Source organism: Raphanus sativus, chromosome 9 (assembly GCF_000801105.2).
Source record: "Raphanus sativus cultivar WK10039 chromosome 9, ASM80110v3, whole genome shotgun sequence".
NCBI lineage: Eukaryota > Viridiplantae > Streptophyta > Magnoliopsida > Brassicales > Brassicaceae > Raphanus > Raphanus sativus.
In genome coordinates, this window is record NC_079519.1 from 28600639 (window position 1) to 28625161 (window position 24523).

General features: G+C 29.8%; 4 protein-coding genes and 1 pseudogene across 5 annotated transcripts; 2 read left to right on the forward strand and 3 right to left on the reverse strand.

Moving 5' to 3' along the window:
- The first annotated feature begins 1367 nt into the window (after positions 1 to 1367).
- On the forward strand, positions 1368 to 3101 carry LOC108827064 (putative pectinesterase 10). Its single transcript, XM_018600411.1, has 5 exons — positions 1368 to 1609; positions 1751 to 1910; positions 2202 to 2417; positions 2561 to 2826; positions 2924 to 3101. The coding sequence occupies exons 1-5, from the start codon at positions 1368 to 1370 to the stop codon at positions 3099 to 3101; spliced, it is 1062 nt and encodes a 353-aa protein (XP_018455913.1).
- A 3556-nt stretch (positions 3102 to 6657) lies between these two features.
- Positions 6658 to 8144, reverse strand: LOC108826460 (indole glucosinolate O-methyltransferase 4-like; annotated as a pseudogene).
- Positions 8145 to 11355: 3211 nt separating this feature from the next.
- On the reverse strand, positions 11356 to 13316 carry LOC108825157 (indole glucosinolate O-methyltransferase 1-like). The gene is made up of 4 exons (XM_018598487.2): positions 12807 to 13316; positions 12316 to 12626; positions 12176 to 12240; positions 11356 to 12045 (listed from the first exon to the last, which is right to left on the reverse strand). Exons 1-4 carry the CDS (start codon positions 13265 to 13267, stop codon positions 11779 to 11781), a joined length of 1104 nt encoding a protein of 367 aa, XP_018453989.2. The 5' UTR covers positions 13268 to 13316; the 3' UTR covers positions 11356 to 11778.
- Positions 13317 to 19424: 6108 nt separating this feature from the next.
- On the forward strand, positions 19425 to 21436 carry LOC108824068 (RHOMBOID-like protein 2). Its single transcript, XM_018597407.2, has 4 exons — positions 19425 to 20078; positions 20171 to 20334; positions 20416 to 20579; positions 20896 to 21436. Exons 1-4 carry the CDS (start codon positions 19801 to 19803, stop codon positions 21244 to 21246), a joined length of 957 nt encoding a protein of 318 aa, XP_018452909.1. The 5' UTR covers positions 19425 to 19800; the 3' UTR covers positions 21247 to 21436.
- A 1083-nt stretch (positions 21437 to 22519) lies between these two features.
- LOC108826662 (uncharacterized) lies at positions 22520 to 23996 on the reverse strand. Of its 2 annotated transcripts, XM_018600044.2 has the most exons (6): positions 23904 to 23996; positions 23648 to 23817; positions 23417 to 23569; positions 23136 to 23330; positions 22957 to 23002; positions 22520 to 22783 (listed from the first exon to the last, which is right to left on the reverse strand). In XM_018600044.2, the coding sequence occupies exons 1-4, from the start codon at positions 23923 to 23925 to the stop codon at positions 23151 to 23153; spliced, it is 525 nt and encodes a 174-aa protein (XP_018455546.1). In that variant the 5' UTR covers positions 23926 to 23996; the 3' UTR covers positions 22520 to 22783; positions 22957 to 23002; positions 23136 to 23150. The 2 variants fall into 2 exon arrangements, with proteins under 2 accessions (XP_018455546.1, XP_056849660.1); XM_056993680.1 differs by lacking the exon at positions 23904 to 23996 and having other exon boundaries at positions 23648 to 23896.
- Positions 23997 to 24523: the final 527 nt, after the last annotated feature.

Genomic DNA, 24523 nt, shown 5'->3' on the forward strand with positions numbered 1-24523 from the left:
GACCTAACATATATTTTGTAAGTTTTTAAATTAAATACACCTTTATACTTTATAGTTAAACCTACATTAAATCACTAATGTTAATTTCTTTATACTACTATCCATGTTTCCAAACAATATACTTATTTTTTTATACTATTATCAATGTTTCCAAACAATATATTTTTATACTACTATCAATGTTTCCAAACAATACAATAATTAATCTTAGTTATTTTATATCTATCATTTTCTCTTTAAAATTTTGTAGAAATGTCATAATTTCATAAATTGCAAAATAATGAACTTTAAAATTTGGATTATAAGATTACATATCGGTCATCCATCAGTCATCCATCAGTTCAATCGGTTAGTCTCGAGGTTTAGTGATTTTTTTAATATGAATATTTTAAAAACCAAAATTGAATTGTCAGATCTCTGGATTAACAGATATAATCACAATCGGGTTGAATTTAAAAACATTGATTTAAATGCAAAAATATTTTAAATACACACTCTTTAAAAATTACCAAAATATTTGTTAAGTTATTAGTGAAATTTTTTTATCGTAAAATATTCTGCGCTTCTAAAGCGCGGGTCAAAATCTAGTTTCAATTAAATCATAAACTAAAATATAGAAAACCAAGTGGACAGACTGCCGCATGTGTGGACGTAAATATGATTTATATATTACATATATAACTATTATTATAAGTAGATCGTGACTCTCTCTCACACTCACTCTGTCTCTCTTTGTATCTCTTTCTATGTCACTCATTGAGGTTTTGTATCTCTCTCACTCTGTATTTCTTTGTATCTCACTCACTTCTATAACTATTTTGCCAGTTTATGGCTACAAGAAACGACATTTGGATAAAGCATCCACATAAATTATTTTTGATCTTCCAGAGTTATACTGAGTCTAGCAACTTTCCTTTCCATCCCATGGCAATCATTTCCAACCAAGTTGCTAAAGTTCAAATTTAGTTTATAGTGGATTTTGAAACTTCATATAAAATTAAGATGCACCTAATTCTCCTGATAATTTTTACATAAGTATTCACTTGAATATTTGTGCATGTACATATAAAGAATCTTATTTCATGGATATAATCTTATTTTATAATGTATGTACTTCAAGAAATAAATATTAAAAATGGTCAACTTGTACATATTTACTTTATTTGGTTTAAAAGATAAGAATTAATAGATTTTTAACCATACTCGGAATTCGGTAGGGAATGTACGTACGTTTGAAGTGTACATGCTTTGAAGTGTAGATAAATAGACGTTTAAATCAAGTTTTGACAAACACACACACACACACAAACTCAACTTGAATTTTCTAAAGTTGTGTCGCAAGAGCTAAAACTTTTGCTTTAACAAAAATGAAATTTCTTATTTGTCTTTTGGCTCTATCATTTTTGAATTTGATGGCTAATTCATCACGTGTCTCTCCTCATGGTTTAGAACACAAGCAACCAAAAGATTTCAACATTGATATTATAAAGACTGTGGTGGTTGGTCAAAGTGGTGAAACTGACTTCAAAACCGTCCAAGCAGCCATTGACTCCATTCCTTCTGGTAACAATAACTGGATTAAGATCCATCTTAAAAACGGAATCTACGTGTAAGCTCTCATCTTCGCTCTTTCTTCCTTTATCACATGTAGTTTAGTTATGAGATGCATTACACAAGAAACAAAAGAACCAAGCAATTACTTTCTTTCTTTATTATACTTTAGTTTACCAGTGTACATGTGTTGATGCAGCGAAAAAATAGTGATTCCGATCCAGAAACAAAAGATAATAATTCAGGGAAACAACCCATCAGAAGTGATAGTTCAATATAATGATGCAGGACAAGCCGATTCGAGTGGTCCGATCGTCGTTAACGCCGAGTACTTCGTTGCGATCAATGTTACATTCAAGGTCAGGATTTATATATATAGTTGGTATCAAAATCCATGTTTTAGGATACTGACTAATTCAAGCTCTGTTAATTATTTTCGTTCATAAGCTCTCTTCAACTAGATTTGTATGTCTAAAGCCCGTGAATAACTTTTGCAGCAGTGATTTGTTTTCCTCCAAATTGACGGATGGTGTACTTTTAAGCTCGTTTCATTTTATGGAGATTATTTGGATTAATTTTCATACGTGTGGATATCATATGAAATAATTCTTATATATATAATATTGTGAAACTGGCATATTTTTGCGCAGAATTCTTATAACAGTAGAACATCACTAGTACCGCATAAAGAGATAAAAGTAGCTCCATCAATTGTACTAATGGCGGATAAGGCGTGGTTCTATGGCTGCAGCTTCATCAGTGTCCAAGACACACTGGCTGACTTTGTCGGCCGTCACTACTTCAAGAACTGTTACATCGAAGGAGCCATTGATTTTATATGGGGAGGAGGCCAATCTATATACGAAGTAATTTCATATATGTTTATCTTTCATAAATTTTGGTTGCGTATAGAGATGTTTTGAATACTTTCTTACAGAAAATTAGACCCTATCGGCCCACAATAGTCAAATGAATTAATATATGAAAACGTATTTGTTTGTCGATGCAGAAGTGCGTGATATACGTTAAAGGAGTGACAAAAGATGAATCGGTGAAAAGCGGAGCATTGATGGCGGGATTCATAACCGCGCAAGGGAGGCAAAGCGAGCAAGACACAAGTGGATTTGTGTTCAAATACTGCACGATTAAAGGAGATGGTAAGGCGTACTTGGGAAGAGCTTACCGAGACTACTCTAGAGTTGTCTTTTATGCAACCAGCATGTCTAATGTTATTGTTCCTCAAGGATGGGACGCTTGGCATTATAAAGGCAAAGAGTACGTATGCCTTCTTCTCTTTTACTATGTATATAATGTGCTTCGGTTACATACTTGGCAAACGTATAATGATAATAATTACAACAAATAAAATCAGGGATAAAATTACATTTGCGGAGGTAAACTGCACGGGAGAAGGAGCGAATAAGCAAGGAAGAGTTGAATGGGACAAGAATCTTTCTGATAGAGATATTGCTCCTCTTGTAAAAACTAAAACTTTCATTTCTGGAGATGGTTGGATGACTACTCTTCCTTCTTCTCTATCCTCTTTGTAGTATGAAGGTGAATGCGAATCCAAAAGAATCGTGTGATCAATGAATAATTACAACTATCACATCTCTCTCTCTCTCTCTCTCTCTCTCTCTCTCTCTCTCTCTCTCTCTCTCTCTCTCTCTCTCTCTCTCTCTCTCTCTCTCTTCTCTCTCTCTCTCTCTCTCTCTCTCGATGTGAATATTGTTTCAAATTTTCTATTCTAACTTAATATTATCTTAACTAGGAATAGGAAGTAGACCCCCCAAAATCGCGAAAACAAGTTTTCAATATTAGTTTTCAATAATTACATATTAAATGTTTAAAAAATAAAATTATGATTTTAAAAATAATATTAGATCTTAATCCGCACAAGCGGATTTTTGATTTTAATTTTATAAGCGTAATTTTTTTGCATCACTAATAGCAAATATATATTCTTAAAATATCATATTTAAATGTTTATATGACTTTTTATACACAGTAATGTTACATTTTTATGCTTGTCATCTAATTAATTGTTTCACTATCACATGTATTTTTAGATTATTATTATTATATATTTGTTTCATTGGATTTGCGTTTAATTATAAGACCACTTAATATATATTTATATGAAAATTTTAACAGTTTTGATATATATTTTTATTTAACTCATCTGTTATTTAAATATCATATCTAAAAGTATAAGTAATAAAAATAATTTATTTAATAATAGTAATTACATGTAATATTTTTAATTCATAAAAGATACTTATGTTAACCATCATCAAAATTAACACTAGTATGACAGAAAACTAGGAAACTGATTGTGTGTAAGATTGTGTGTAACCTCAGGATAATTATTAGAAACAGAGAGAAAAGAAAGTAATTTTAGGATAGGTGAACTCCCGAGAAATCTTTGTGTTAAAAGGGAGTGTTACAGGACCAAAAAAAAAGATGAAAGAATATGAAGATGGAGAGAGTATGTGTAAACAAATTATAACATCTATATGTACAGCTTTGCTTGGCCAAAACAAAACTAATAAAATATATATTTTTTCTATAATATTATTTTAGAAATCAATTTCTTATTTTTCGTTCGTACTCATGTTAATTTTATGATGGTTAATTACATAAGTATCTTTAATGAATTTAAAATATTACATGTGATCACTATTATTAAAAATTATTCTCCTTTTTATATTTTTTCTAAATAACATATTTATAAGAAATTATAATATTTATAAAATTAAAAAATTACTAAAAAGGAAAATATATTTCTATACAATATTGTTTCACAAAAATGAAATTTAAAACAAAAAATTTGAATTAAGAAAAATAATATGCCATTAAAAACATAATCTTAACTCTTAAACAACATAAAATAATATTTGTTGTATAAAAAATTTATATAACTACAAAAAAATATATCTATTGAAATATTTTGCTTATACAAGACCTTTATTTTACTTAATATTTAGTTTTAATTATTTTTTTAAAAATTTTTTTTTATAATTTTACAGTCCAATAACATGATAAAAGTATCTAAGTGAATCTGAATTATTATGTTTGAGATGATTTTCAATAATTTTCAGCTTAACTTTTATAAATCTAAGGTATAAATTACTTAGAATTTATAAATATTTTAGTTATTGTAAATACTGGTATGCCTGCATGAGCTTTGAAAATTTGTTAAATTATTTTTATTTATGTATCACTACTACTGATTGTCGCTTTAATTTTTTCTAATTTTGGAAAATCAACATATATCAAATAATTAAAATATTACAAATATACTTACACATTTAAGATAAATTTAACTAATGTGATATATAAGACCTATCTGATTTGGCTTAATAAGAATCAAATTTGATATAATATATGTTACTTTAATCTAATTTCTTATATCCAAATATAAAGGTCTAATTAAAATATAACTGTATTATTTTTAGAGTGGTATTTTATTTATTTTATACATATAAATTACGGAGACCTCAAAATATATTAGTAAAATAAAAACCAAAATAAAATAGTAACTAATTGTCACAGTTTAGTTATTTTATAAAATATAATGCATAATATTTCAAAATATCCTTATATTCATTTTATGTAATTTTGAATAGATCAACACTTTAGTTTATTTTTTATTTGATTTTCAAAAAAATTTATATATCATGTTATACATAGAATTACTATAAAAATTAACTTATCTATATCAAATGCAAATAGCAAAATAAATAAAATTTAAATCTATTAGAACAAAACATTATTATAGTAAATTTGGAGAAGTAGATGCAGTCTAATACACCTAATTACTGATAACTAAACCGACTAGATATTATATTTCCAAAATTACATGTCTAACTAAAGCAACATAATACTATTAATATAAAAATAAAATAATTTAAAATTGAAAGTAAAATGTTAACCAATTATTATACTATATTTAATTTATAAATAATCATATCAGTGCATTGGAATGGGAGAATCACCTAATATATATGTATATATGCATTTGATTATGTACAATGCCTTACTATAAACGATTTAAAATTTAATAAGGATTGTTCCAAACCCCAATTTTGAACTTTTGACCCAGTGAAGTATCTTTTTTTTTGTATTATCCTTTTTTGTTCTAATAGTATTATACGAATATTAATTCAAGTTTTGTAATAGATCATTTATGTAAAAGATAAAAATGTAATAAACAAGGTAATATTTAAATACATTGGTATATCATAAATTAAACATGCAAAAAAGCAAAAACCAAAATAACCGAAAGGAATAGAACCGAAATCTTCTGATCCTCAAACAGTTCTTATATTTTTATACCCGAAAAAACTGAACTAAGAATCGATGTACCTGAATATATAAAACTATTAATAATATATAGCATAAGTACATATATATAGAATATTTAAAAATCTATTAAAGTATCTGAAATTATTTGAAAATCCCAATTTATCAAGAATATTATTAACAACCCGAAAATATCCAAAAGTGTTCCGATACTTTTATCAGAATAACAACATCATGTTCTCCGTCAAAATTATAAAATTGGGTATATCGTTAAAATGACAAATTCAGGTTTCCATCGTAATCACAAAATCATATTTTATTTTGATACAAACAAAATTATATATATATATATATATATATATATATATTATACTTAATTTATTATTAAAAACATAAATTATGTCATTTTAAGTCTTTTTAATTAGTATTCAAATGAAATTATAAATTAAAAAGACGAACATCTTTAACATTTAGATATTGTATATGGATGTAAATACTAACTATAAACCCAAAAACGTCTGGATGCGACATTTAGATACTGCATCAAACACAAAACGAACATGGCCTATCCGCGTGAGATCGAACTGCAAAGTTTGACTGGTAACTTTTTAAGTCTTATATCTTTATTCTTAGATAGAAACATATTTTGACACTGGTGACGATTGTTTCACCCCGACTTTAAACAATCACTCCGTAAAACAAAAAAATACTCCACATGATTTATTTGTTTTGTGTAATGTAAAATACTAGGTTTTACTCTACAGTTGCCAATTTCTTTTGGTGGTTTGTGAACTATCGGAAGATCTTGAAAATATAGAGTAGATCTCGGCAGATCTATTTGTGAAATTCGATTACATAGTAGGAATAGACAGGACACATGACTTCACAACGAACAAAACCTGAATCAGAGGCCAGAGCCTCGAACTGGGAAAGAGACCGCTCCTTTCCACCCGAACATTGTGTTGACATCAGCATGTCAATCGCAAATACAACATTTGAAGAGTCATCGTTAATCTTTGGCATTATTGGCGTAATTATGTCAACGATTATCACTTTTCCTTTCTTGGGAAGGCTTTCCCAACAATTTTTAAAATTCGTACGCAGTCTTCATCGCTCCAGTCATGTAATACCCACTGTCATTTTTCCATTTGATTTTTGTAGTTAAAATACGATGAACCATGAAATGATAAGACTTCTCCAGTATATAAATATATATATATGAAATATATATTTACAAACTTACTTTCATGAAGATGGCATCTCCTTTGGGAATTTCTGTAAACATGTCTCCTGAAATATGTTCCACTCCTACATATAACCGATTTTAAGTATAATAATTCTAGTAGATACCTAACAAAGCTAGCATTTCGACAATTTTATACCTGGATAATGAGGAGCATTTGCTAAAACTAGAGCTATGTCGAAATTGATGCCGTTAATATGAGGATACTTGGAAGTCACTAGACCTATAGCGGTTCCAATTCCCCCTCCCACATCCACCAAAGTGTTTACATCTTTGAATCCGCTGTAAACTTCTAGAACCTTATTAATGATCAGGGTGGAACTATCCGACATTGCTCGGTTAAACATCTTAGCGAATGGTTTGTCCAAATCAATGTACTCAAAGAATTTCATGCCATGTGCAGAGCTGAATGCATCTTTTCCGTCTAGTATCACATCTTTGAGGTGTGTCCTATGAAAAAACACATGCAAGTGCATAATGAACAATGATGTGTACGTGAAACATTATGATGTAAACCCTTTTAATTAAGAAGTTTAAATACGCTTGTTTGTGAATAATAAACTAGCACGTACCAAGTCTTAAAAGAAACTTCACTTAGAGTTAACATGAAGAGAGACGCGAGAGAACCAGAGTTATCTCCACGGCTCAAAAAAAACGTACAAACCGGTTCAGCTGCATATACCCTCTTGGTCATTCCGGTTTGAACGTTCTCTCCATCTTCTATTAGACGGCACTTAATGACCGAGTGGCTGGCTAGCAAAACCAGCATCCGGTCCAACAATACAGGTGCTTCCGGGTTGGTGGGTTTGGTTGGGAGACGAAGTGCAATCTCAGAAGACGAGAGCCACACGCCTTCATCTACAGCTGCAATCGCGTCAATGACACCAAGCTCCAAGGCGGTTTTAAAGACCATAGGGAACGCCACAGAGTATAAGAACTTCTCCGCTTGCAAGCTCACTTTTTCTTTGTCAAAATCTTGTTCCTCTTTGAATAAAATTGGTTTAGGAGAAGTGGTTAAGGGATTATTAAGATGGTTAACCATTGTTGTTGTTGGTGGTTGGAAAAATGAGGTAAGAGTTAGTTGGTTTTAACGCTCACACTTTAGTGACCCTTTATAGGGAGAAACCTCAAAAGCCTAACTGCACCCAAAACTGTACTGAATCATCTACATTGTAATTAAAGGTAACAAAATCAAATTAAATTAAATTTCTAGATTTTTTCAGATACTAAATATCTCACCAATATAATATTATTATTTAAATAAAAATAAGTAAAAAATCTAATATTTATTTGTTAACTCCAATACAAACCCATTAAATATCTCATTTTTAGAATATTATTTTTGTATATTAACTAGTACTGTAATTTAATTTAGGATTTTTATGAATTTTTTATTAACTGAAAATACTCTCAATAAAATATTTAAACATATAAAATAACATTTAAATTTGATTTAATTGTATTAATTAATGGGTATTTTATTCCCAAAATATTTGAAATCAACACATTTAATACCCAAGTATTGATTGTGCAAAATTATTAATGAACAAATTACTTACTGCGCAAAATTGAACATGTAGTAGTCAACCGTTAAGTATAAATGAAAAACTAACGATTTCTGTTCAATTTTTAACGGTTGACAATTTCAAACCCAATTTTGCGCAATCAAAAATTAGCTGGAAATAATTTTACGTAAGCAATACTTGGGTATTAAATGTATTGATTCCAAATAGTTGGAAAATAAAAAAACTATATTTTTATTTTGAGTTTGTAAATCAAAATATCAATCAATTTTTAAATTTTGAATTAAAAATGTTTATCAAGTTGGATGAATATAAATGGTTTATTTACTCTGCAGTCAATTTCTCTATGTGAATAAGCTTTTATTATGATCTCCATATGTTTTTATACTATATTTTCGGAAAACCTTATACACATCAGAAATATATTTCGGTCATAATAAAAACTATATATAGATCATTATAAAAAAATATATAGATCATAATTAGAAACTATGTTTTTGTTATAAATTTGTAACATCACTGATATAATTTTCCAAGTCAAATTTTTTTTTAAAGTTTGAGTTAATTAAATTTATCAAATTGGATGAAACCAATATACCTTTCTAATGTTCATTTTTGGATACATCTTTATAGTGTTTACTTAACAAATCGAGATTGAAAAAACCCATTAAATGTTTTTTTTTCAGATTCGCATTGACATATCTATATTATTAAAGCTGAAATACAAATTGGAGATGTTTGGAAACAAGGATAGTAGAATAAATGAGATATGTTTGGAAACATGAATAGTAGAGATGTATACTTTCTTTTATTTACATATTTAGCAATTGTATTTTTAATAAATTAATCTATATTATTAAAGTTGAAGTACAAATTGGAGATGTTTGGAAACAAGGATAGTAGAATAAATGAGATATGTTTGGAAACATGGATAGTAGAATAAATGAGATATGTTTGGAAACATGGATAGTAGAATAAATGAGATATGTTTGGAAACATGGATAGTAGAGATGTATAATTTCTTTTATTTACATATTTAGCCATTGTATTTTTAATAAATAAATAACAAATGAGAACTATTTAGAAACATGAATAAAATATTAATACTTATTTTTACTTAAAAATTTAGCCATTGTTTTTACAATAAATTAAACAACTTTCTTTATATATTTCTTTTTATTTACAATTTTGTCACTATACTTACAATTCTTTTTGGTAAAAATAAAAACCCAAACCGAAATATAAATAGTATATTATATAAAACAATTTTTAAAAACAGTATTATTACCTTATTTAGTTTAGTCAAATATAAAAATTTCAAGAGTTCAATTTTCAAAAAAAAAACAACATAAAATTAATAATAATTCATAGAAAACTAATCCAAAAAATTAAAATTTTGAAAAATGGATAAAAGTATATCAGTTTTAAAATATACAAAATGGACTAATCTAATTACCTAAAAACATTGTTTTGTCTAAAATAATCATAAAATAAAATTTAAATTTTATATACATATTTCAAATCAAAATAATAACTTAAAGTTGATTTATATCAAAAATTGATTTAAAATATGCATATATTCAAAATTTTATTTTTACTAAAATATTTTCCAATAACCATTATTAAAAAATGTTTCCAATAAATATAAGAAAAATACAACAAAAAGATTATTTTGTATACCAACTTAAATTGTGATTTTTATATTTCACATTAAACTTTAAGAATATTATATATGTGATTATTTATAAGATGATACATATAAAAACTATTAATTATATGATTATTTATATGATGAACCAATACAATTAATTATATGATGACATATATATGATACATAATACAATAAGAGTGACTAGGACTGGGCGTTCAGGTATCCATTCTGGTTCGTTTCAGATTTGTTTGGGTTTTGAGTTTTCGGGGTCAAAGATTTCAGCTCTATTCATATATTTCTAAATTTAAGTTCGAATTATGACTAGGGCTAGGTATTCAGGTATCCATTCGGATTCATTTCGAATCTGTTTGGGTTAGTTAAATCCGTTCAGGTATTTCTATATTAATTAATATATAAATATGTCATATTGTTTAAACAAAATATCAATGTAAAAGTATTGTACAGTTGCATTCTAAAATTATTTATTTTAACAACAAACCAGATAAATATGTTAATTGGAGAGATAATAAAACAAAACCAGAGAAACACATAGTTTACCAAAAACACTTTATGTGTCGAATTTATTATAAAAAAGTTCTAATAAGATAAATACATTTAATAATTACAAACAAATAATATATTTTATAAAAGTGAAAAATAATACCCGCGCTTTCGAAGCGCGGATCAAAACCTAGTAAATTATTACAAGACATATGTATCAAATAGGTGAGGAACAAAATACCAATTTTTTCCCTTATAATTTGAAAAGAAAACGACCCAACAAATTAAATTACACCCACAAAGAAACCATCACCCACATGAAGGAGATGATTCACAGTTTTTCTTGGTAAGATTCAGGAATTTATTTGTGGAATTCTATAACATAATATGAATAAGCACGACAAATGATTTCACCAGTGTTGTTAAACCCGGACCGGACCGGCGGTCGGACCGGGTTCAACCGCGAACCGGACACCTATCCGGGTTGGTTTAATGTCAAAACCCAACTAAAGTTGAACCGGTTAAAAACCCATGTTGAACCGCTAAAAACCCGGGAACCGAGTGACCCAACGAACCGACGAAACCCTGGTTCGTATAAAAATCAAAATTTTGTTAATAAAATAATTATTTTTTTCTCCCTTTTTAACATATATACTATTTTGTTTGTCACAAATTGCAACCAAAATAGAGTTTTGTAACTAATGTGTATATAATTTTTATAGGTGATGAAGATTTAGAAGGACAAAGATTTGGAGAATAAACTTTAAATGTTTTTTTTCCTATTGACTTTAGATTTGAACTATTATTTTTTATTTTTATTTTTATCACATTTCAATTTGTTATTTTTGAAAGTTTTCTAAACATTATGACTATTTTTTGAAAAAAATATATATAATATTTATAAAATAATAAATTCAGTTTAATCTAATCGACCCCGGTCGAACCAGGTCGAACCACAATGACCCGTGACCCAAATAATTTCCGGTTCGCTCGCCGGTCCGGTTTTAAAAACACTGGATTTCACAACGAGGAAAACCCGAATCAGAGGCCAACGTCTCGAACTGGGAAAGAGACTTCTCCTTACCACCCGATAATTGCGTTAACATCACCATGTCCTTCGCGAGCACAACGTTAGAAGAAAAGTCGTTTGCCTTTGGTTCTAGAGGTGTAATCATGTCGACTATTATCACCTTTCCTTTTTCGGGAAGACTTCTCCAACAATTTTTTAGAATTTTTACACAGTCTTCGTCATTCCAATCATGTAGTATCCACTGTAATTATCAGTTCTATTGTAGTTAAATTATCAGTTCTATTGTAGTTAATATATGATTACAAGGAAGTATATATCTTGGTAATGTTAAAAATCCATTAAAATAGTGTACATATATATTATGAACTTACTTTCATGAAAATAGCATCCCCTTTTGGAATTTCTATAAACATGTCTCCTGAAACATGCTCCACTCCTATACAAATAAATATTAGAATTGAGCAATACAAATATAACATACGTTAATGTGATCTATCCCTATATGTTATACCTGGATATAGAGGAGCACGGGCTACAACTGAGGCTAGATCGAAATTGATGCCTTTAATATGAGGATACTTGGAAATCACTAGACTTATAACAGTTCCAATTCCTCCTCCCACATCCACCAAAGTGTGTACATCTTCGAATCCTCTGTAAACTTCTAAAACCTTCTTCATGGTCAACGTGGAAGCTTCCGACATTGCCCGGTTAAATTTCTCAGAGAATCGTTCGTCCGAACCAATATATTCGAAAAGTTTCATGCCATGAGCAGAGACGAATGCATCATTTCCTTCTAATATCACATCTTTGAGATGTGTCCTATGAATATATTTATATCTATCGTTAGTTTAATGTGCGTTACTTATAGAACATTGGTGTTGTGAACTAGTTAAATTACATGGTTTATGATATGTATATTTATATAACATTTTATTGCGAACCGGTTTAGTTATAAGAACTATAAGCGGCTTGTCTGTATATAATTAAAGAAGTACTTACCAAGTCTTGAAATAGACTTCGCTTAAGTTGACCATGAAGAGAGGCGCAAGAGAACCCGACCCGTCTCCACCGTTCAAGAAAAATCTGCAAACCGGTTCGGCTGCATATAGCCTCTTGGAATTTCCGTTTTCTTCGGTTGCAACAATACGGTACTTCAAGATCGAGTGACTGGCTAGTAAAACAAGCATCCGGTCCAACAAAACCGGTGCCTCTGGGTTAGTGGGTTTGGTTGGGAGACGGAGCGCAATCTCATAAGCCGAGAGCCAGACACCTTCATCTATGGATGCGATTGTTTCGATGACGCCAAGCTCCAAGGCCGCTTTGAGAACCATGGGGAAGGCCAGTGTGTTCACAAGACTCTCTGCGTGCAAGCTCACAGTTTCTTCATCAAGTTGTCCTTCTTCTTTGTTTAGACTTGGTTTAGTGGAGGTGGTTAAGGAATCTTGAAGCTGGTTTGCCATTCTTGTTGGTTGAAAAGTTGAGAGAGATAGATAGCAAAAGTAAAGATGGCAAGAGAAAGTTGGTTGCAACGTTAATTTCCAGTTTTGTGTCGTTTTATAGGGTGAAACCCCAAAACCAAATTAGTGCCAAATATTTTATTTTCATGGGAATTGACGAAAGCATAATACATGTGCCTAGTAGAACCAAATTCGTGTCTACATCTTGCTTACATCGACTAAGTTTGACGCAAATAAATATATACCCCAGGCGATGCATGCTGGCATTAAAAGATCTAAAAAAACAAATAAGTTTGTTTTTGGTTGAAAAAGAATCAAGTGCTAGACAGAAGATAAAGAATTAGGCCCTATTTGCTTGGTATTTGGTGCAGTGTTTAGATGTAGCATTTGAATGCAACACTTAGATATTGCATCCAGATGTTGTTCGTTAAGTTGTTCATAGAAATTAATGAAAACAAATTATTGTGTGTACTAACACTGTATCTCTATAATTTGTGAATTCATTTTCGACAATCGATCTCTTACGTTAAAAATTAGAGTAATTATTTATATTTTTATATATAATTTATTATATACATAGAAACAAATTGTATTTGGTATTTTACTAAACAGCTAGTTTTCATTCTAATCAACAGTCTGTCTTTCTGACCAATTTCCTCCACAATAAATTCAAATTATTGATAATGCCAACATGTTACGTAGTCTCTGGTAGTTATTGCATCGTGAATTTTCAAGTTGACAAAATACATTTTATTGGGAGAAAATGTCATCATCCGCATGTGCGCATATTTCTTCTTTTAGATATTGAGACAATGAGATATTGTTGTTGGCTGCAAAAAATGAAAATAAACTTATCCAAAAGTTGGTCTTAATTAGGGATGAGAAAATAAGTTGGGATTCGTAATTTGATTCGGGGTCTGATCCTCTGATTCAGTTTGATCGGCTCTATAAAAATAATGTATATGAGCTTTCAAAATCTGGATCTAGGTATTATACTTTAAGAGTTAAAATATATGAACTCTAGTGTTGATTATTTAGACCATAGATAGGCATTGGTATTCGGATATCCGTTCAGATTTGGTTCTAGTATTTTGGTATAGAAATCTAGAATTCATTTTGATATTTTTATATATCGGGTCGGATTCGGATATTTTTACTTCGGTTTCAGTTATTTTGGGTTGGGTTCGGATATTTTAGATTTTGAAAAAATCAAATTTTTTATTACTCAAGTTTCTTATATTTAAAAATTTACACTTAAACTAACTATTTTTTCAAAAGAGAAATAATAGGTTCAGCGTTTATAGGTTTGGGAACAAAAATTTGAAAACAGAAAAACACTAATTTAGTTTTCAGAATTTGAATGAAATTTTGTTATTGTATGAAACAAGAAGCCTCACATATATTTTTAAGTGAATAGAAAACATTTATCCACAACTATATGTATATTTTATGAGTTTGAACCATGTACAATATAAATATAAATATTATGAATATGAGAGAAGTAAATTAGAAATATAGAATTAAATAAACATATATTCGGTTACCTTCGAATATCCATTTGGGTTTGGTTGTTATCCGTTCGAATTCCGATATTGAATATCTCCTAATTCGATACTCGTTCGTGTATTTTTCTACTTCGATCTGGATTTCAGTTTAAATTTTTCGAATCGAATTTGGATTCGGATTTGAATAGTGGATAAAATTCCCAGCCCTAGTTATAGGAGCAGAATTTAGCTTTAACTTTTATTTACAGCTATTAAAATCATCAATCATGTTTAATACTGGTTTTTAAAAGTACAGTAAAAAAATAATAAATGGCTGTAAAAATCGTATTTTCTAAAGCCATACTTTTTTAGCTGTATATTTCTCATGAAATATACTGCTGTAACAATAAATTTTAAAATATATCCTTTATAACTACATCAAAAAAATTGTACAAATTAATTTTCGCGGTGAATATTCTACAGCTGCATTCAAACTAATCATCCCTTTTATCTTTATATATATCTAGTGGTTTATAAATAAAAATATTTCTAATATATATATGATAAATATTTATAAACTACTAGATAAATAGTATAGATTATCATAAACTTTTATTTATTACAACTAGGGTATTCTTTTGAATATATATATATATTAATGTGAAAGGATTTATAAAAAAATCAATTAAAATAAAATTTTAATATTTCAATTTTATTTTATTTAATATAATATCTCAATTTATTTATTATTTTAAATAAATTAATAATATTAACACTATTAAACTCAATAAATAAATTCACACGCGGATATTCACAAACATTGGCATATTCAAATAATAATTTTGGCTCTAAGAAATAATATCCAGATATAAGTATCATCAAATTTAAATGTATTTTGTGTTTTCTATAATAAATATTAAATAAAATAACATATTTTAGATTATTTGGAAATGGAAAAAAATTAGTTCATAAAATTGACAAATAAGTATTTGGCCCAGTTGGTTATAAATTAGCTTAGGTGTTAACAGGCAAAAGTTTCTCCAAACATCTTTTCTAATTTATTAAAAGAAACACTATTATATCAAACAAACAAATATATATTTATAATCTTCAAATTTTTCTTTAATCAAATGAAATATTATGAAATTAGATAGTAACTAATATTAACTATCATATGTGATATATAGATATATGAACTGAATTTTGTATAATTACTCAATGATAAAATTTTCAGTTTTTGTTGCTAATACTTGTTAAATGAAATTCACAGAATGTTTTTTGAATAGATTACTGATATTGTAAATGAAAAAGATATACTTCGAAAGTTTAGTTGTATAGATTTTAATGGACAAATTATAAAAAATAAAAAAAATATATTTAAAATGTTATGTAAGCACTTTAATATAATTCAATATTTTCTCAAACAAATTACATTTTTAATAGAGCCAAAAGAATTTCTCGTTTCTCTGGTTCAAAAAAAATCTAAGGACCAGTTCTGATTATAAGAAAATCTTCTCGTAAATTTCCCTAAACTGACACTTCTAAATATATCATTCTACTAGAAAATGCCATATTATCATAGTGCATATCTGACGATCTTGTGACATGATGGATCTATTTTATCAGTTTTAGATGTATCCTTCAAGTTATATATGTTAAGTCACTCTTAATCTGAATCTATGATAATATTACATTGTCTAACTAAATGATGTAAAACCATCTTCAATATTATATATGATTTATAATATTGTTTGAAAGTATATACAAGTACCTTTTAGTTGATTAAATTACATTATAGTGTCACTAATATCTTATAACAATTAAAATTTTAATATTTTAATTATTTATTTGTATTGTTTAGTGAAAATTATATACAGATTAAAGTATTAATTATATATATATATATATATATATATAATATATATATATATATATATATATATATATATAGTGGTAAACCTGATGGCTTGTGTGGTTGTGTACCACATGTGTCCATTGATGAAACCCTATGTATCTATACATTCTTGTAATGTTTATCCAGTTTTAACTCAGTTCAATACGTATTCAGTTTTGGTTCATTGGATATATAGTATCTTAACATGATAGATAATTTGTATTGTTTATCTATATTATATTTTGGAACTGGTAAAAAGATTGGATCCTCAACTATATGAACACATATATAATCTTCAAAATTTTAAAATATATAATAAAGATTAAATAAATTTGAAATTAATAAAATTATGTTATTGTCTCCATTGACTTTATATATGTTTATAATTAAATTAATATGTATATCTGGATAATTCAGTGCACTGAACTTAAGTAACAAAATGACATTAAACTAATGTTATCCCTATTTTTGACAAGAACCATTTGGGATGTTTGAATGTGATGGATATATTGTTCCAAAACCACTCTTAAAAAATTCGAAGTGATGATCATATTTACTAAAAATCACTACTTTAAGAAAATGTTAACTGCATATATATTTTTCTCAAAACCACTATATTAAGTGAACCTATATAATAAACAGGTTTATGACAAATCCAACTAAAAAAATGTTGGCAAACAGAAGCTAATTAAGTTGATTTAAAGATATATTAAAGGATTAATGGACAACAGACTAAGTTTCAAGTGGAACGAGAGTTTGTGGTCAGAAGATATTGTGGTTCTAGATTATATTGCTAATTTGGATTACATGAGGTTAACCAAGGAACATTTTTCACTCCAGGTGGAAAATTAATAAGCTGGAAATCAACTTTGCAAAAAATGGCAGCATTATTTATTATTGAGGCTAAATACATTGCTTATCAGAAACTTAAAAGGAGTATGGCTGAAAAGGTTTTCAGAAGATGTTATTCTCAGAGTTCTTTTAGAAATCTATTACGATTCGTAGACAGTTTTGTCTAAAAATGTTGCAGTCAAATATCCTTTCGTTAGAAATTTGATCAACAACGATATAGTTTAGTACTGAAGATGGCTATAACTTATAACAATTTGGACATGTTAATAGAGGTTTCTCAAATTTACAAGTTTTGAAAACATCGAAATGCTTGTGTTACAAAGAATTGATGATTTAGATTTTGATTATGCATCCAGTAAAGGATACATAGATTTCACTGAAGGATGAGAAGATCCAGTTAAGCATGTAGAAGTCATCTAAGCTTGAAGATGTGATGTCTAAAGTGGAGATTTTTTGTTTAGTGGTTAATTAGGTAAACCCTTTTGTTATTGCTTCTAGTTAACCAACTCTCTTTGACATGCATTTTTGTATGCATGTGAGTTTGGCTTAGTATTGTCTTGTGATTGTGAGGAATATTCATCTAGTCTTTGTAATGTTTACCACTTCTTGTTGAAAAGCTGTTACATCACAAGTGAGGTAGAGAGAGCAAAATATGGTAATTGGAGGCTTTAGATTTTTAGTTGCCAAGGAACTAGGATTGGTGGAGAAGATCCATCTCGGTATGTTATAAGTGTTTTTCGGATTAAGAAGTAAGATGAACACCAGATAAGCAAAGTATGTTATTTTTCCTTAACTATTTCTAGTATTTGTATAAGTTTAATTGGATATGAGGTTAGTCTACTAGCCATTTTTCCTTCATACATGGACGCTCTCTTATTGAGTTGAATGCAAAGACAACATATGTGCGCATATTGTGCAGAGGCACATCGTGTATGCAATTTTTATGCCATTTTGACAAAATCAGGACAATAGGCTTCCTGAGTTTATATTTTATTTTTATTTAGTAAATTCGTTTATGTCTTATTCCCGTAACTAACCGAATTAGCTGATATAAATTATTAAGAAAACATATTTTTTACCAGATTTCAAACCAGAAGCACAGCATTAGCGACTGTCTTAAACCAGTAGTTTACTAGTTTTACCATGAGGAATATTCAAGGTTTTGAATTAGACTATTAGAGAAGTCGCAAAACACACACAAAAACTGCCGTGGTGTATGTCTGTATGATTGATAATGATAATAAACAGAAATTTAAACGATCAAATGATAGTCTGATACCAATAGAAAGTTAAGATACATGTCAAGTAATAATTTTAATATATGGGAGGAAAGGATACGGGACTGAAATGTCTATATGGTTTGCCTGTCAAACAGGATGATAATATTTACATGTAATCTTAGTGTTTAGCCAACTAGACAGTTGATCCCAAACTGCATTTTATTGTAAAAATGTTTTTGAATTGAATAAATTTAATATTAATTCAAAAAGAAATTAATATAAGACAACTCAAGCAATAAGCTTTTTAAAAACAGAAAAGTCAAACAATAAGCTTTTTTGTTTCTGTTTTAAGTTTAGTCCTCAGGTTTTCAAGGGTGAGGTTGATGCTTAGCCAAACAACCCCTTAGATTGAAATGCTATCTAAGCCGTCTAATTAAATTTAGTATTACAAGTCATTCTTTCTATATATTTTTTGGTAAAATGCTTTCTATATTTTTATGATACGTGACTTGTAGTTTATAAATAATGATGGTCACACTCTTTTCCTTTCGTTTCCTCTATTGTTTTTCTTTATGTGGAAGGTCGGTTTTGGTCAAATCCAATACCGGTATAATCTTCGATTGCGCTTAGCAAATTCTCGAACCGGTAAATACTGAATGATCTAATCTATTAATATTGTCTTTTCCTTTCAAAAATATATATATTTTTTTTCTTTCCATTTGTTTTGACGTCTCTGAGTTGTTTTTTTACGTCAGAAAAGAAACCCCTGGAGAGGAGCTGGCACCACCGCCTAACTCGCCATTGACACACCACCAAAAAAACTCTTAATTCTTTACTTTTATTCCACAAAGATAGATACAGACACTAATAATACTTACAAATTTTTGCCTCAAAATTCTCAGCTCTTACAGACGCTCTGTCTCAATCTCTTGTCCTTCTAAGTCATCATCCTCCTTTCTTTCTTCCAAGCTACTTCTCCTCTGCTTTCGTATTTGTTCCGTTAATCAAAGTTTCGATTTATTTATATAAAGATAGATCCTGAGATTTTGAAAGGTGTGTGTTAGAGAGAGAGAAAGAAACAGAGTAATGGCGAACAGAGATGTGGAGAGAGCTAAGAACAGAGGAGTTCATAACAACAACAATAACTATTTCTATGACGAAAGCTCCCGCGATACTCACTGGACTTCGTGGCTGGTTCCACTGATCGTGGTGGCGAATCTCGCCGTCTTTATCGCCGTTATGTTCGTTAACGACTGTCCTAAGAGAATCACCGGACCAAACAAAGCTTGCGTCGCAAGGTTCCTCGGAAGATTCTCGTTTCAGCCACTTAGAGAGAATCCTCTCTTCGGCCCATCTTCTTCAACGTAAGTCTCAATCTTGCTTTCTTCGGAAGCTTAGCTAAAGCTTGTCTAGGATTTGTTAAGACTCCTCTGTTTTTTTTTTTTTTTGGTTTCAGATTGGAGAGAATGGGAGCATTGGAGTGGAGGAAAGTAGTGCATGAGCATCAAGGATGGAGACTTGTCACTTGTATGTGGCTACACGCTGGTATCATTCATCTTCTTACCAATATGTTGAGTTTGATCTTCATCGGTATCCGCCTTGAGCAGCAGTTTGGCTTCAGTAAGTTCGCTTCCCTTTACGTACCATACAATCTTTCTTTCTTTCATTAATCGCCAAGTGAAACGTTTGATGATCGTGCAGTAAGAGTGGGGCTTATCTACTTAGTATCTGGTCTCGGTGGAAGCATACTATCGTCTCTTTTCCTTCAAGAAAGTATCTCTGTTGGTGCTTCGGGTGCTCTCTTTGGACTTCTTGGTGCTATGTTATCTGAACTTCTCACCAATTGGACTATTTATGCCAACAAGGTACTTATTAGCCATGGACGTTCCACTTTTAATTCGTTTTTTTTGTTTCTTTTATTTTATATGGATATAGAAACATATTACGATATTTATAAAGTTAGGTTTCAGTTCGTTTTAGGTTCGGTTCAGGTTTGGTTCGGGGATTTATGCAAATGAATTGTATTTATTCAGTAATATTTGGTCTCCATTTCGGTTCGGGTTTTGTTTTTTTAGGTATAGAAAAATAGGAACCCTTCATATAAATTGAGCACCAGTTGGGTTTGTAGGCACTGCGGTTTATCATTTGTACTTTCTTTTCTAAAGGTTTCTTGTTTTGCAGGCGGCTGCACTTGTCACACTCTTATTCATCATAGCAATCAACTTAGGACTAGGCTTGCTGCCTCGGGTTGACAATTTCGCGCACATTGGAGGCTTCTTAACAGGGTTGTGCCTCGGGTTTGTCCTCCTTGTCCGACCACAGTACGGTTGGGAAGCTTCTCGCACCAACACTTCTGTTACCAAACGCAAGCATAGTATGTACCAGTACGTGCTGTTCGTAGTCGCAGCGGTTCTACTAGTGGTTGGGTTAACTGTTGGATTAGTGATGCTTTTCAAAGGAGAGAATGGGAACAAACACTGCAAATGGTGTCATCGCCTCAGCTGTTTCCCTACTTCTAAATGGACCTGTTAAGCATCATTACCATCATCATAATCATCTCAAAGCTTCTTATATGCGTTCTTGTAACATATAATCTCTTCGTTCCTTTTGCCTTTGACCTCTCTAGCCTTTTATGACATACACATACATGTATATTATTACATTTGAATATTATCCTTACTCAACTCTCAACTGAATAAATAGTATTGTTTGATTGAAGGTACTTAATCTCAACTAATTTTTCATTATAGTGGTTGATCTTCATACATTGGTATTCTTTTGCATTGTCATTAAACAGCAACAACAAAAATGGAGAACCTCCTCTTACACTGGCCAGACTGATACAATGCATATTCAGTTAGTCGCAAAGTTAGACAACTCACATGGTGAAAACAAAATTTAAATGTTGAATTGGTGTCATGAGGATGTTGAATATAGTGTTGAAACTAACTCATCACCAAAAAAGTGTCATGTGGTAGAATATTATTGGCTACTGATACTTTTGATATTTTCTTGTTTTTACCCTAATTGTTTGTAGTAAAGTTTTATATAAGGGGTTTCTGCCAAAAAAAAACTCTCATGTAATCTTTTTTTGTAAATTAATCCGGGAAGTTAAAAATTCACAGGTCAGACTTATATACAGGGATGTGAGAAATACAATTACTGCAAGGCGCCACAAACCAGGGGCGGAGGTAAGAAGGGGGTAGGAGGGTCAGCTGACTACACCTTATTTAAAAAAATATATGTATTTTTTTAGATAAATAATATGTTGATTCCATAAAAAATATTATCTCTGACCCCACAAAAATTCAGACACACTAAAAACAAAATGATAGAATTTAATTACCTAACTAAATGATTAAATGGATTCATGGAAACCAATTCCCATTAACTAAATTTGAGTTCATAATAAGTTTAAGGTCAATTTAAATATAACAATAATCACTAACTTTTGTTAGTTAATTAAAATTTTATTACTTTATTTTTGTTTTAGAAAACATAAAATTCAGAATACGACTTTAAAGATCTGTTTTTATCTCTTCAATTTTGAGTTAATTTTCGTATTTTTAAAAAAATTTCTATATTTTCTACTTTATGAACTTTAATTTTAATTAAATTTCAAAATTTTAAGATTTGTTTTAACTATAAAATTTGAATATTTTTAACTTCAAAATTTATAAAATTTTAAAATTAATTATTTTAATTTATCAAATAAATAATAGACTGGGTGAAAATAAATAAACTGGGTGAAAAGAGTGAATTAGAGAAAACTTAGCAAGGAAACAAAAGAAGAGAAGAAAGGTAATCATATTAACTAGTTTTTTTTATTATAATGCTAGAGAAAACCCAGAATCAGAAACAGCTAAAGTTTGAATTAAAAAAACAACAGAACTTGGGGACTTGGAAAACACCAAAGGAACAACAAAATCAGAGCAGAAGTTAAATTTCAACACACCAAACGAACAAGGAAAATGGTAAAACTAGTACAAGTCTCGTTACATAGCTAGACTCGGCTTATTATCGCCTCACCACCATCCATGATTAGGCAGCAGATGCCTCCTCTGTCAGCCTGATAATATCAATTAAAAACAACCAACATTCATCAAAGTGAAAACCACAGTTCAATATAGACAGAGCAAAAACCATCTAAAACCAACACACAAATGAAAAGACAAAACAACGTTAAGGAAAGACACATCTAACATAGAACCAAACAACAAAGTAGATAGATATTTCATATACCTGGCTTTCTTGGCATCTTCTTTCTCAGACGGTTCAATGGAGTGAACTGCCAAAACAATCCAAATAAGTAGAGCACAGTATCATAACAAGTAGAAAATAATGATGCAAAACGCAACCCATTTATGACATTGCTGCAGACTTAATGGTTGATCCAGATCCAAAAGCTGAATTAAGAGTACCTTTCTTCTCAGGTTTTAGTTGGCGGAGTGGTACTTGTTTGAGGTATAAAAGAAATAGCAGACCATAGCTTGGAAGTCTTTTGGCTGATCATCTGAAGGCTCCTTAGCTCTAAAGGTAGTGTAAAACATATCGGCAGCAGTACCCGTCGGGTGAGTATTGGCTTTGATAACCTCAACAAATTCAAAACCTTTACCCTGTGAAACAAAAGCTTTTTAAGAAAAGAAACAAAAAACATTCATAGAAAAATGTAAGAAAAGAAGCATACAAAACAAATTCAGACCGTTCTTTTGCTGTAACGGTCAAGTGATTCCCGAGAGAGCCTCTCTATCACTCCTCTGGTGGTGTCTGTATCGCTCAAATAGTAGTTTTCATCGAAATCAACTGGTACGTAATTAAAACCGCAGCGGAACTCCTCAAAGTTGATGTCAAAACCCTAATTACAACAAATCACATGATTATAGATTACCTTAGACGAAGGAAAGGTGCTTAATTAATTAGTTAATATGATTACCTTGCTACTCTTGACTTGTTCTTTAAAGCGGCGTTTCTCTTCTTCCTGAGTGAGAAACGGTCCTTGATTCTCACCTCGCCTGATGCATGGAAGATAATCACACTTTTCCACAGGCTCAGAACCAGGCTCGTATCGCATAAACACTGGTGCCCCCCACTCATTTGTCCAATCTGAGACAGGGAGACTCGAGATTAGGGACTTCATCGCATTACTCTTAAGGAGATCTCGATCCGTAAGTTTAGAGTTGGGTACGTACCTGGCCCGCCCGGCTCCGCCATCGCTTCTTATGAACGAGATAAAACCCTAACCTTTTCCTTGTAAGTTTTGTTTTATTCAATTTTGGATCATTTTCTGTTTGGATGAATCCATAATTTTATTTATTTTTTCAAAAATATGTTATTATTTATTTTTCCATGTCGTATTTTATATATATCATCATATAAATAATTATATAATCACTAATATTTTATATGTATAATCATATAAATATTCACATATATTATATTAATTTAGTATGACATATAAAAATTTATAACTAAATTGGTGTTTGAAATTAGATTTTGTATTATTGTAATAGACCACACAAGTCTTTTACAACATACATGTACATTACTACTAAATTCGTCTTGTGTAAAAAACAGAAAGAAACAAAAGATGTATTACATCTGAAAATCATACTTAATAACTCAATTTATACTTAATAAACTCAATTTATACTTAATAACTCAATTAAATAAATAGTATTGCACATCTGAAAATCGTACTTAAAACCTCTCAATCTAATAAATAATAATGTTTGATTGAAGGCAAAATTAATCTCAAGAGTAATATAGTGCAAACACTCCTCATCTTTTATTGGTATTCTTTTGAATTGTC

Bases quoted from the DNA above. Each gene is read 5' to 3' on its own strand.
- LOC108827064 (XM_018600411.1), top strand. From the start codon at position 1,368: ATGAAATTTCTTATTTGTCTTTTGGCTCTATCATTTTTGAATTTGATG. The intron at 1,610-1,750 runs GTAAGCTCTCAT...GTGTTGATGCAG, and splicing joins CTTAAAAACGGAATCTACGT to CGAAAAAATAGTGATTCCGA. The intron at 2,418-2,560 runs GTAATTTCATAT...TTGTCGATGCAG, and splicing joins GAGGCCAATCTATATACGAA to AAGTGCGTGATATACGTTAA.
- LOC108825157 (XM_018598487.2), bottom strand. From the start codon at position 13,267: ATGGCAAACCAGCTTCAAGATTCCTTAACCACCTCCACTAAACCAAGT. The intron at 12,627-12,806 runs GTAAGTACTTCT...ATATATTCATAG, and splicing joins GAAGTCTATTTCAAGACTTG to GACACATCTCAAAGATGTGA. The intron at 12,046-12,175 runs GTAAGTTCATAA...TGATAATTACAG, and splicing joins GGGATGCTATTTTCATGAAA to TGGATACTACATGATTGGAA.
- LOC108824068 (XM_018597407.2), top strand. From the start codon at position 19,801: ATGGCGAACAGAGATGTGGAGAGAGCTAAGAACAGAGGAGTTCATAAC. The intron at 20,335-20,415 runs GTAAGTTCGCTT...ATGATCGTGCAG, and splicing joins TGAGCAGCAGTTTGGCTTCA to TAAGAGTGGGGCTTATCTAC. The intron at 20,580-20,895 runs GTACTTATTAGC...CTTGTTTTGCAG, and splicing joins GGACTATTTATGCCAACAAG to GCGGCTGCACTTGTCACACT.
- LOC108826662 (XM_056993680.1), bottom strand. From the start codon at position 23,851: ATGAAGTCCCTAATCTCGAGTCTCCCTGTCTCAGATTGGACAAATGAG. The intron at 23,570-23,647 runs GTAATCATATTA...TGTTGTAATTAG, and splicing joins AACAAGTCAAGAGTAGCAAG to GGTTTTGACATCAACTTTGA. The intron at 23,331-23,416 runs GTCTGAATTTGT...TTTGTTTCACAG, and splicing joins ACCGTTACAGCAAAAGAACG to GGTAAAGGTTTTGAATTTGT.